This window comes from Chiloscyllium plagiosum, chromosome 32 (genome assembly GCF_004010195.1).
Source record: "Chiloscyllium plagiosum isolate BGI_BamShark_2017 chromosome 32, ASM401019v2, whole genome shotgun sequence".
NCBI classification, from domain to species: Eukaryota; Metazoa; Chordata; class Chondrichthyes; order Orectolobiformes; family Hemiscylliidae; genus Chiloscyllium; species Chiloscyllium plagiosum.
In genome coordinates, this window is record NC_057741.1 from 37,955,075 (window position 1) to 37,966,874 (window position 11,800).

The following is an 11,800-nucleotide window of genomic DNA, read 5'->3' on the forward strand; positions in this document are numbered from 1 at the left end:
GTTTAATTGGAAGCACACTAGCTTTCGGAGCGTCGCTCCTTCATCAGGTGATAGTGGAGGGCTCAATCCTAACACACAGAATTTATAGCAAAAAGGGTTTTGTGATTTACACATGAAAGAAGTGAAACTATCACTGTATTCTAACAGATGAAAGGCTTAACAGACAATCAATTTTTCAATGTATAATTTCAGTTACATCACACTGCAAATTTTTGCTATAAATTCTGTGTTATGATCGAGCCCTCCACAATCACCTGATGAAGGTGCGTCGCTCCGAAAGCTAGTGTACTTCCAATTAGTGTACTTTCCTGAAGAAGGGCTTATGCCCGAAACGTCGATTCTCCTGTTCCCTGGATGCTGCCTGACCTGCTGCGCTTTTCCAGCAACACATTTTCAGCTCTGATCTCCAGCATCTGCAGTCCTCACTTTCTCCTCAGTATTTCCAATTAAACCTGTTGGACTATAACCTGGTGTTGTGTGATTTTTAACTTTGTACACCCCAGTCCAACACCGGCATCTCCAAATCAATTTTAAAAGACATTTAGATAAGTACATGAATAAGAAATGTTTGGAGGAAAATGGGCCAAGTGTAGGCAGATGAAACTAGTTTAATTTGGGATTAATTTGGCATGGACTGGTTGAAGCAAAGGGTTTGTTTCCGTGCTGTATGACTGTATAACGTCTAACAGTTGAGACACTAATCCAAAACTCTGTCCGCCTCACAGTAGATCTGAAAATATTATACAATGCCAGTTGTTGTTATAACATAGAGCATCACCATTTATTTTAGCCTGCACCGTCAGTGTGCAATCAAATGAAACATTTGGAACAAGCACATATCATACTTGATCCATTCGCTTCTTCATCCTACATCAACATGAACACTGTTATATTAAAAGTAACCAAGATTTCCAAATTCCAGTGACCAATAAATATCCTGCTTACCACCTGGTCTTTGTGTCTATAAGACTACAGAGCAGAAGTTGGCCACTCAGTCTATCAAGTCTCCTCTACCATTCAATGATATCATGGCCGATCTGATGATCCTCAACTCCTCTTTCCTGCGCTTTCCCCACAACTCTTAATTCCCTACCTGAGTAAAATTCTGTCTGTCTCAGTCTTAAATATACTTAATAACTTAGAGTCAACAGTCCTTTGTGATAAAGAATTCCACAACTACCCTCTGATGGAAAAAACATACCTCATCTATGTATTTACATATGCAACATCTTATTCTGCATGTAATGCTTTTTAGTCCTGGACTCTCCCATAAACAAGCTTTCCCCATTTACTTCATCAAGTCCCCTCCACTTTATTTCCCTGTTCACTTTTGGAATTATAAAAGCAATTCTGGATGTTTGCATTAACTACCCATAAGATGGGTGACGATGTGAGTTACTGTCATAGACTCATAGAGATATTATGGTGCAGAGGGAGCCCATTTGACTCATCAGGTCCATGCAGGTTCTCTGTAAAGCAATCCCTCAGTGCCGTTTTCTCAGTTTTTTCTTGTAGCTCTGCAAGATTATTTTCCTCAAGTGTCCCTCTAATTTCCTATTGAAATTTTTGATCATCTCCACACCCAACACCCACATAGGCAATGAGGACCAGGTCTTCACAACTCACTGCGTAAAAATGTTCTTCCTCAGCTCCTCCTATGTCTTTTGCAGAAAACTTGCAAACCTATTCCCCAGTACTTGTCCCATCAGTCAACAAAAACAGCTTTTTTTTCTGATCAACTTGTGCCTTTGTTGTAATCTTGTTCACTTCCATCAAATGTTCCCTCAATCTCCTTCATTCCAAGGGCATGGACCCAACATTCTGCAGCCTATACCCAGAGCTAAAATTCCTCATCCTGGGAACCATTCTGGTTAATCTCCTCTGCAGCCTCTCAATGACCTTCACATCCTTCCTCATGCATTGTCACTAGAATTGAATGCCATCCTCTAGATGTGCCCAAACTAGAGATCCATAAAGGTTCTGTAAAACTTTACTGAATATAATTCTCTGAATTAGGATTGGAAAGGAGAAATGTAGATGTTGAAGAAGAAGAACAAAACACCTCTGGTCTGGGCATATGGTCACTGAAAACTGTGATGCCAGTTGTCATGGATTCACTTTCTCCCACTGCATCTTACTGTTATTGTCCTGTCCCCAGTACCTTCCTACCAATCAAACAACTTTTTACAAGTTTTCTCACAGGATGTGAGTATCACTGGGGAGACCAACATTTGTGGCCCATCCCTAAATGCCCCTCAACTGGGTGTTTTGTTAGATCATTTCAGTGGGCGGATAAGAGTCAACCACATTGCTATAGGTTTGGAATCATGTGTAAGCCAGATCAGGTGAGGATGGCAGATTTCCATCCCCAAAGGACACGAGATAATTGATGTCCAACTTGTGGAGGACTATATGAATGTAAACTGTACACTTTTCTTGTTAGAGTTAGTGTCAATGAAGCAATGATTCACACTATTTAACTAAATCTATGCATTGTACTGTCCTTCATGTAGGTCCTGGAACTACTGTCACAGATCTTACAAACTGATTCACTCCAAGCTGTACAGCAGTGGTTACTCATAACAGGACAAAAAGGTTAGTGAAGCAGTCCCGATTATCATATAGCATAACCTTCTCAACTCCTTACATTTTAGTGGGATTTTGCTTTATATAAATTGGCTGCCACGCTTTCAATGAGGTTGCTTCGAAAAACACCTTTCCATCTACAGTTCAGGTGACCTTACTAACAGCTTCGTTCACCTTCCAGCTGACCCAAGATGCTACACAAAATTCAGGGCAATGTACACAAGGGTTATTTTACAGTTCCGAACTTTCAATGTAATATTACAACCTCTGTCGGGACCAATGACTTGATGAATGAGATTTGAACTTTGAATTGGTAGATCAAAGAATAACCAGCAAGATTTTACATTTTAAAAGCTTTGACGGCTGAAAGCATCACTGGCTTAACCTTTGTTTCTTATTATAGATACCTTTTATTTTCAGAAATGTTCCCCTTTTTGTACTGTGCAGTCCCCACACTCTCTATGGAATTACAGCCCTTAGAGCAAATATTCCACAATTGTTTCCAGTTTCCAATGGGTTCTTTTAGTCATATGGAATGGAAACAGTTCTCCAACCCAACCCATCCAAGCTGACCAGGATTCCCAAACTGAACTAGTCTCATTTGCCTGCGTTTGGCTCAAATCCTTCTAAATCATTCAACAGATTGCATACAGTCTGTTCTGATATAATGCAATAGTTCAGTTTCTGTACGATCCCATATTTTAAGAAAATTGGGTAATAGCAGCACCATTTAAACCAATGGGGCCAGAATCATGTTATAGTCAATACAGGTAAGGAAAGTTTACATTCTACAATTAATGGTCTAAATTCTTCAATCGCGTTATAGCCAATTTGCATTGAAGAAACGCACATTATAGTAGAACCGACTGTATTGTAAATGGAGCTTACTGTAGAATGAGGTATTTTAGCATAAACCCATCTACTCATCGGGATAAAACATCATGTGAGCAAGGGATAACAGCAAAACGCTGGAGATCTGAAACAAAAACTCAGAATACTAGAGAAACTAAGACGGTCTGGCAACATCCTTGGAGAAAGAATCAGAGTTAATGTTTCAGGTCCATTTATTACAATGGGCATGATGAGCCAAATGGTCTCATTCTACACCATAACACTTACATGATTTACTGAGTAGCAGCCTTGAGGACCATCTTCGGGCACTTTGCCACAGTTTTCTCAGAATTCTTTAAATCTAGCAGCAGCAGCAAAACCTTTGCTGATGATTCTTCATCCATCCGATCATGCCTGGACAAATCCGGACTCCGTAGAAAATGGCAGGCTGTGTCTCTTCAATTTGAGACCATCTCTGTCCCGCATCTGGCTGTAGTAGCTCACAAAGTCAAGCAGCTTCATTTCTCTGCTGGCCCTACAGAACATCCTGTCTGTGGTATTGATTAGGGAAGCTTGTAACCTGATCTTAAAAATGGTTACATCAAACATATTAACCCTGCCATATCATTTGCCCTTCACTCCTCCCTAGAACATCTTGACACCAAGAACAGCTATGTAAGAATCCTACTCATTGGCTACAGTTCAGCCTTCAACACTATTATCCCCTCACTAAACTTAGTGATCTTGGACTAAGCCCCACTCTCTGCAACTAGGTACTCAGTTTCCTGACCCACAGGCCACAATCAGTTAAGATTGGGGACAATATTTCACCCTCACTAACACTCAACACTGGAGACTCCCAGGGGTGTGTACTCAGCCCACTACTGTACTCACTGTATACCCATGACTGCATCACCAAATACCAGACTAATGTCATTTACAAGTTCGCTGATGACACCACCATAGTCTGTCGAATCTCAGATGGCGACGAAACATACTACAGATCGGAGGTGCAAGACCTGGAAAAATGATGCATTGAGAACAACCTAGCTCTCAATGTCGGCAAAACCAAGTAGCTCATTTGTAACTTTCGGCGGCATGTTACTCACATTAACAGCACAGAGGTGGAACGAGTGGAGAGTGTCAAGCTCCTGGGAGTGGTCATCAACAACAAGCTTTCTTGGACACTTCATATGGATGCACTGATTACAAAGGCCCAACAATGTCTCTTCTTCTTTAGGCAGCTGAGAAAATTTGGCCTAATGGCAAATATCCTTGCCATCTTTTATAGGTGCGCCATCGAGAGCATTCTGTCTGGATGTATCACTACCTGGTATGGCAACTGTACCATTCAAGATCGGAGACAGTTACAGCGAATGGTGAACTCGGCCTGGATAAACACAAAGGCCAACCTCCCATCTATTGAATCCATCTACCAGGCCTGCCATCAAGGAAAGGCCACCAGCATTCTCAAAGATCCATCACACTCTGGCAATGTTTTTCTACAACCTCTACCATCGGGAAGAAGGTACAGAAGCCTGAACACGCACCAGCCGGTTCTGAAACAAATTCTACCCTACTGTTGTTAGAATACTGAATGTACTCTCAAACACTTAGCATTCGCCTGTACCTGTGTTTTTGTTTTGCTGTTGTTTACCTATTATTTACTTATCGATGCTATTTGACTATATGATCTGCCTGTATTGCTCGCAAGACAAAGCTTTTCACTGTGCCTTGGTATACCTGACAACAAATTCAATTCAGGTGGAAATGTCAATGCGATATTTTTGCCCCTCCTACTTCTTTCATATTTAAAAGCAAATCGACAATTTATTGCTTAGCCTGCTACCAATGACACTTTTCTAGGACTTTCGGAGCTACAGAGTTTCCTTACGGCAAATCAAGAGAGTGCTGCCATTGTCTCTAAATATAAATACCATGCCCGTTTATTCTCAGTGAGACATTCCAAGTCTTCTGTTGACCCAAAACAGTCAGTCCTCTCCCTGCCCTGACTTACTGTCAGACGGACTTCAGAGCAGATCACATTGGCTCCCTTCATTTCCCGTAAATTTAAAGCTACGCTCCCCATATAAACCACACAATCATAACAAACATGTGATAGTTCTTCTGATTTCCTGCTGTAACATTGATAGAAGGTGGATGAATAGGGTTAAGGTTGGAAAAATTGGGCTGCAGAATCGCCTTACTGTCCATAGGTTTGAATTATTTCTCTTATTTCAACATGTTTCTTGGCTCTTTCCCTTCCCCTGATAAACCCCCTCATCTGCTCCTGAAGTTTCTCCCCTTCCCGACGTGTGATAGGACACTCTCCATTTACCTAGATGGGTACCAATCACTCAAATGCTTGACACCACTCAGAACAAAGCAAAGCCTTGTCCCACCAATTTTTGCCATCTGGCCCTGAACTCTGGAATTCCCTTCCCACCTCCCTTTGTCTCTTTTAAGATGCTACAAACAAAACTACCTCCTGGACCAGGAATTTTGACACTTAGCCTAATACTTCCTTCTTTGGCTTAGTATAAATGTTTTGTCTGATTAAATTCCTGCTTTGGACATTTTACTAGGTTCTAATTACATGTCCTTGACTATCCCATTATAGTCATTCCATCATTAGTGGTCATGCCTCGAGCTGCCTAGATCATAAGCCTTGAACTCTTTTTTTTTCCTTATCTTCTTTAATATTCTTTATCTCTCCTTTCTTAAAGAAGGTTCTTAAAATATCCCTCTCTTTGATCAAGATTTTGTCTTTGTATCAGCTTAGAGTGTGGTGCCTAATTTGGTCCCTTGATGAAGTGCTTTGGGATGTCTCATGATGCTAAAGGCACCTAGTTGTTCCTTTTCCTTTAAGTTTCTTGATCCCCATAGATTTCAAGACCACTGCTAGTTAAAGTTTGGCTAAAACGTCAGGGATCATTTATTTGCCAGTTTAGTCTCCCCTCAACCTGTGTTTCACTATGCTTTAGACAAAGACATGGTGTTGGATTTGCTTCGAATGGCTGTGGCTAATATGAAGTTCAATAGTTCAAATGCTTCAACCTGTTCCACTGGAAAAGATAATTCAACTTTTCAACAGCCAGCCGAAGAAACAGAAGTGGATATATTCCGAGCACAGTCTGCATGTGAGAGGCGCCGTGCCAGGTCTGATTTAAAAATTCTGATTTCTTTGGGATATGTAATTAATATTTTGAATTTTAATGCAAAAGATATTTGCTGTAGTTTTCCATTTAGAGTCATAGAAATGTACAGCATGGAAACAGACCCTTCGGTCCAACCCGTCCATGCCGACCAGATATCCCAACCCAATCTAGTCCCACCTGCCAGCACCCAGCTCATATCCCTCCAAACCCTTCCTATTCATATACCCATCCAAATGCCTCTTAAATGTTGTAATTGTACCTGCCTCCACCACAACCTCTGGCAGCTTATTCCATACACGTACCACCCTCTGCATGAAAAAGTTGCCCCTCAGGTCTCTTTTATATCTTTCCCCTCTCACCCTAAACCTATGTCCTCTAATTCCAAGGAAAACAGCCCAGCCTGTTCAGTCTCTCCCTATAGCTCAAATCCTCCAACCCTGACAACATCCTTGTAAATCTTTTCAGTACCCTTTCAAGTTTCACAACATCTTTCCGATAGGAAGGAAGCCCACTGGCCCATCTGGTCCAGATTCTGTTGTAATCCAAGGTAACTCTCTTCACTGTCCATTACATCTCCAATTTTGGTGTCATCTGCAAACTTACTAACTGTACCTCTTATGCTCGCATCCAAATCATTTATGTAAATGACACAAAAGTAGAGGGTCCAGCACCGATCCTTGTGGCACTCCACTGGTCACAGGCCTCCAGTCTGAAAAACAACCTCCACCACCACCCTGTCTTCTATCTTTGAGCCAGTTCTGTATCCAAATAGCTAATTCTCCCTGTATTCCATGAGACCTAACCTTGCTAATCAGTCTCCCATAGGGAACCTTGTCGAATGCCTTACTGAAGTCCATATAGATCACATCTACTGCTCTGCCCTCATCAATCTTCTTTGTTACTTCTTCTGTTGTTGCAGTTTGTATATGGATACAGTTTATGGTCCTTCTGTTAGGTGTTAGCACACATTTCAGGCTGACATTCCCAGTGTGATACTGATAGTGTTGTACTGTCTGGGGAGCAGACCTTTGGATGAAATATTAAACCAAGGGTACTATCTGTTCTATTGGATGGAGGTGAAAGATCCTAAGACACAATCTTAAAGATATTCTTGGAACTTCTTTCAGATTCTCTCTCAATATTGTTTCCTCAACAAACATAAATAAAAGCAGATTATCGTATCATTTCTTCATTGCTGTTTATGGAACCTTGCTGTGAATAAACTAGCTCATGCTTTTTACATTTCTAAATCATTTGTTGCCTGTAAAGAGATTTGGGATGTTTTGAGGTTATGAAATATACTATATTAATGCTAAATAGTCAACTGCAAATAACCCTGATGCCAGTACCATTGCACCCAATCACTTCCTATTCGTTGCTTTGTTTAGAACACCTGGAATAAGGAGACTTCATAAATCATCTGTTGTTGGTGTGGTGCTGGAAAAGCACAGCCAGTCAGTCAGCATCCAAAGAGCAGGAGAATCACCGTTTTGGGCATAAGCCCTTCATCAGGCTTATGCCTGAAACGTCGATTCTCCTGCTCCTCGGATACTGCCTGATCACCTGCCCTTTTCCAGCACCACACTCTCGACTCTGATCTCCAGCATCTGCAATCCTCAATTTCTCCTCCTTCATAAATCATCTTCCAAGTTTGAAATGTCTTCCAGTCATCAATGATCTGTGTTCCTGTTAGAGATACAGGGAAAGACTGTGGGATAATGGCAAAGTCCCATGATGCTACTGAATTATTAATGCATTATCATTAATATCTTCTGACATTCTGACACATCTGAAACTAGGACTGAGCCAACAGGAAAAGTCCTATCCAACTCTAGATGCATTGTATTGGGTTAATTAATGCAGATTGACTTGCCTCTGTTTGTACAATCTTAATACAACCTGATGGCAGTGTTAATAACCAAAGAAGCCTTTTTTTGGAGCAACAGGAGCAGAATCCCTACCCCGGAACAAACATCTAGTACAAGGTGACTAGCAGCAGCTAGGCTCGCACACTGTAGCAAAAAGCTAGGTCAACACAGGCAGGGCCCTGTGGCAGGAGAGATGTAGTGATGCTTTGGATAAAGCAAGGCAGACAGAAAAAGGCTGAAAATGTGTTGCTGGAAAAGCGCAGCAGGTCAGGCAGCATCCAAGGAACAGGAGAATCGACGTTTCGGGCATAAGCCCTTCTTCTTATGCCCGAAACGTCGATTCTCCTGTTCCTTGGATGCTGCCTGACCTGCTGCGCTTTTCCAGCAACACATTTTCAGCTCTGATCTCCAGCATCTGCAGCCCTCACTTTCTCTCAAAGACAGAAAAAGGCCCCAAGATGACCACAAGACAAGCAGCAGGGGTCGGCCTTCAATGCCAAATGCAGGAAACCAACTGTTGTTTGGTCAGTGACGCATTCTGTTTTAACCCAGTTACCATTTGTAGGGGTATTGAAGGAATCCAGATGGACTCTGCAGCTCTGGAGCTGTCAGAGATAGTATAGAACCAAAACAGCCAAAATGTAGAAAGAGGGGGAACGACACTGAAATGATGCCAATTGCCATTTTACGAGCCACTCAAATTGGCACAAAGAAAGGCTCTGCCCACACACCAGAAAGCTATACATAGTCATTGTGCTCCTCATTCATCATTGAAATTTATATTGAACTACAGAGAATGTTTCCAGCACACAAGATCATTCAGCCCATTATGTCTATGCTGGCTCTCCCAATGAGCATCACACTCATGCTATTTTTCTTGCTTTGTTTACTAATCTTGTAAGTTGTTCATTTTTGAATAACCATCTAATCCTTTTTGAATACCTTGATTGAACTTGCCTCCATCATGGTCTCTGGCAGTGTATTCCAGACCCTCATCACTTGCGTGTGAATGTTTTTCCTCATGTCACTTGCCTTTTGGAATAAAATGCTTTATTGAAAAGGCATACCTTTGCAGCAATATCTGGCTCTTTTGGAGAGGTTTTGACCAGGATGGTCAACACTGGAGGTCAGAAATTAACATCAATGGCCACCAAAGACACATGTGGGACACAATAGTTGCAGTCACTCTGTTATCAGACAGCCTTACATGGCTGAAAGGATACCCTACAACTTCCATCTGCCTAACCTTTCAGCCACAATTGATCATGAATTTTGATTTGTCCACATTACAAGCTCATCAAAGCACCTTCAAGTTTAATGATGAGGTGATGAGAGAGGCATGAGCCATGATGAACCATTATGAGTGTCTTGTGAAAGGATGACAATTCTCATCTAGTCCTGTGAACTTTCCCTGTAAAACAATTCCTCAACATCCCATCCTTCTCCAAACGTGCAGAGAACAGAGTCAAAAAAGAGACTCAGGGATGGAGGATTGGGAGTAGCAGTAATGTCAGGGGTTAAACATGGAAATTTGAATAGTAAATGATAGTGATTTAAAGAGATAAAAGGAATACTGGCTGGAGATACAGGATAGTGGTTAAGTCCACCTTGCTTATGAAAGGGATATGGCGTCAGTGATACAGATGTACAGATACACTCAGATCTAGGACTTTGCCATCAAGATTCTAGGAATGCTCTCTCTTACCTAGTCTATATACCGTACATCATTAATAGAAGATTCCTGCTCATTGTACAAAAGCTAATTCGCATCTCTCTGCGCAAACTCAACACATCATAACAAGAGACAATCTTGAAAGTTAAAACCACTTTTGAAAAATCATTTTAAAGCTATCCCCTCTGATTGTCCAATGGTACCGTTTAGAATTGTCCTATTATCTGAGTTTTATTGAGCTGCATCGATTATCTTGCATTGGCTTAAACCTAAAAGAGATATTAGAAATAAATAACATATTTTAGCCATGTTTAAAATTAGAATGAAAGTAGGAAATCCAACCTTATGAGCACAACAACAGATCCAACTTATGATCCGAGCTATATTAGATTAAAAAGAGAAAGCAGAGATGGAAACTTGTTTTAGGTTTGCAACGATTAAGGCTGAAATCTGTAGTTCTTGTTTCACAGGTCACAATGTCAATGTCAAAAACTGGATTCAATCTTGGAGAAAGATCCAGGTATGCACGCTTTGAGACAGGTGATATTTTATTTTATTAATTGGACTAAAATGTGAGCTTACTCAAGGCCAGCTAAAATTGTGTAGGACATTTTAAGTAAGTCAACGTTGCTTCATAAAGGATGAAAAGATCTAAACGTCAGATGATAGGGTAAAGATCACTTAGTGGGGAAGGATGGGGTCACAACACCCAGTTTGTGAACACAAGTTCCAATCACTCCTGGAGTTATGCTATTAATGGATTTATTAGTGGCTGTCTTACATTTATGACCCTTACAAATAGAAACATTTTCTTTATGTCTACCCTATCAGGCCCTTATATAACTTTAAAGACTAACATTAGCTTAAACTTTCTACAGAAAAGAACATTTGGCTGTTCATTAATTTCTAATAAGTGCACCACCAAGTTTGTAATCAGCAAACACCAAGAGATATTGCTGCCTTGTTCAAATCCTTCTCAAAATTAAAGCATTCAGATTAATCAAAGCAACAAAATACAGTGTTTTTCCACGACATCATAGTCTTATCAGGGTGCAATACTTTTGGAAAAGACTGTATGCACCAAGGCTCCTCTGACAGCACCTTCCAAATTAGATGACCTCTACTATCTAGAAGAACAAGGAACAGCAGATATATGGGAACACCAGCACTTAAGTTACCTTCCCAATCACACACCATTCTGAGGTGGAATTATATCCCCATTCCTTCACTGTCACTGGGTTAAATTGCTGCAACTCCCTTCCTAACAGCATTGTGGATATCTCTGTTCACCATAGACTGCAGCATTTCAAGAAGGTTGCTCTCAAAAGCAATTAGAGATGCGTAATAAGTGCTGGCCTACACGGTGTGAACAAACTTTTTAAAATGTATTGTCTACATATTAGAAATTTGGATTGGGTGAAGAATACTATTATCATGTATTTACCACATATATTACAACTTCTAATAATTCAGATAGAGAGAGAGACCTCAAAATGCTGGAAGAGACCAGGCCACTTTCCTCTGCTCGCTATAGTCCACGACCTAAGACTTGCAAAAAGTCGAAAACTCTTGGACCCTCAAAAAGAATACTCAATGTGCCGTCTTCACCCATATTGGATGGGAGGTTGTGCCACAGTAAGACTGATTTATCTAAAACTTAAAACAGAGGCAGACCCCTTGAAAGA

At 40.9% G+C, this 11,800-nt stretch overlaps 1 protein-coding gene across 1 annotated transcript in view; it reads left to right on the forward strand.

Moving 5' to 3' along the window:
• The window catches only part of LOC122539511 (protein TBATA-like), a 20,126-nt gene extending 16,792 nt beyond the window's left edge, over nt 1-3,334 (forward strand). The window contains exon 6 of the mRNA XM_043674454.1: nt 2,514-3,334. Coding sequence (XP_043530389.1) covers nt 2,514-2,600 — 87 coding nt within the window. The 3' untranslated portion in view covers nt 2,601-3,334. The remainder of the gene's footprint in view (nt 1-2,513) is intronic.
• The last annotated feature ends 8,466 nt before the right edge of the window (nt 3,335-11,800 follow it).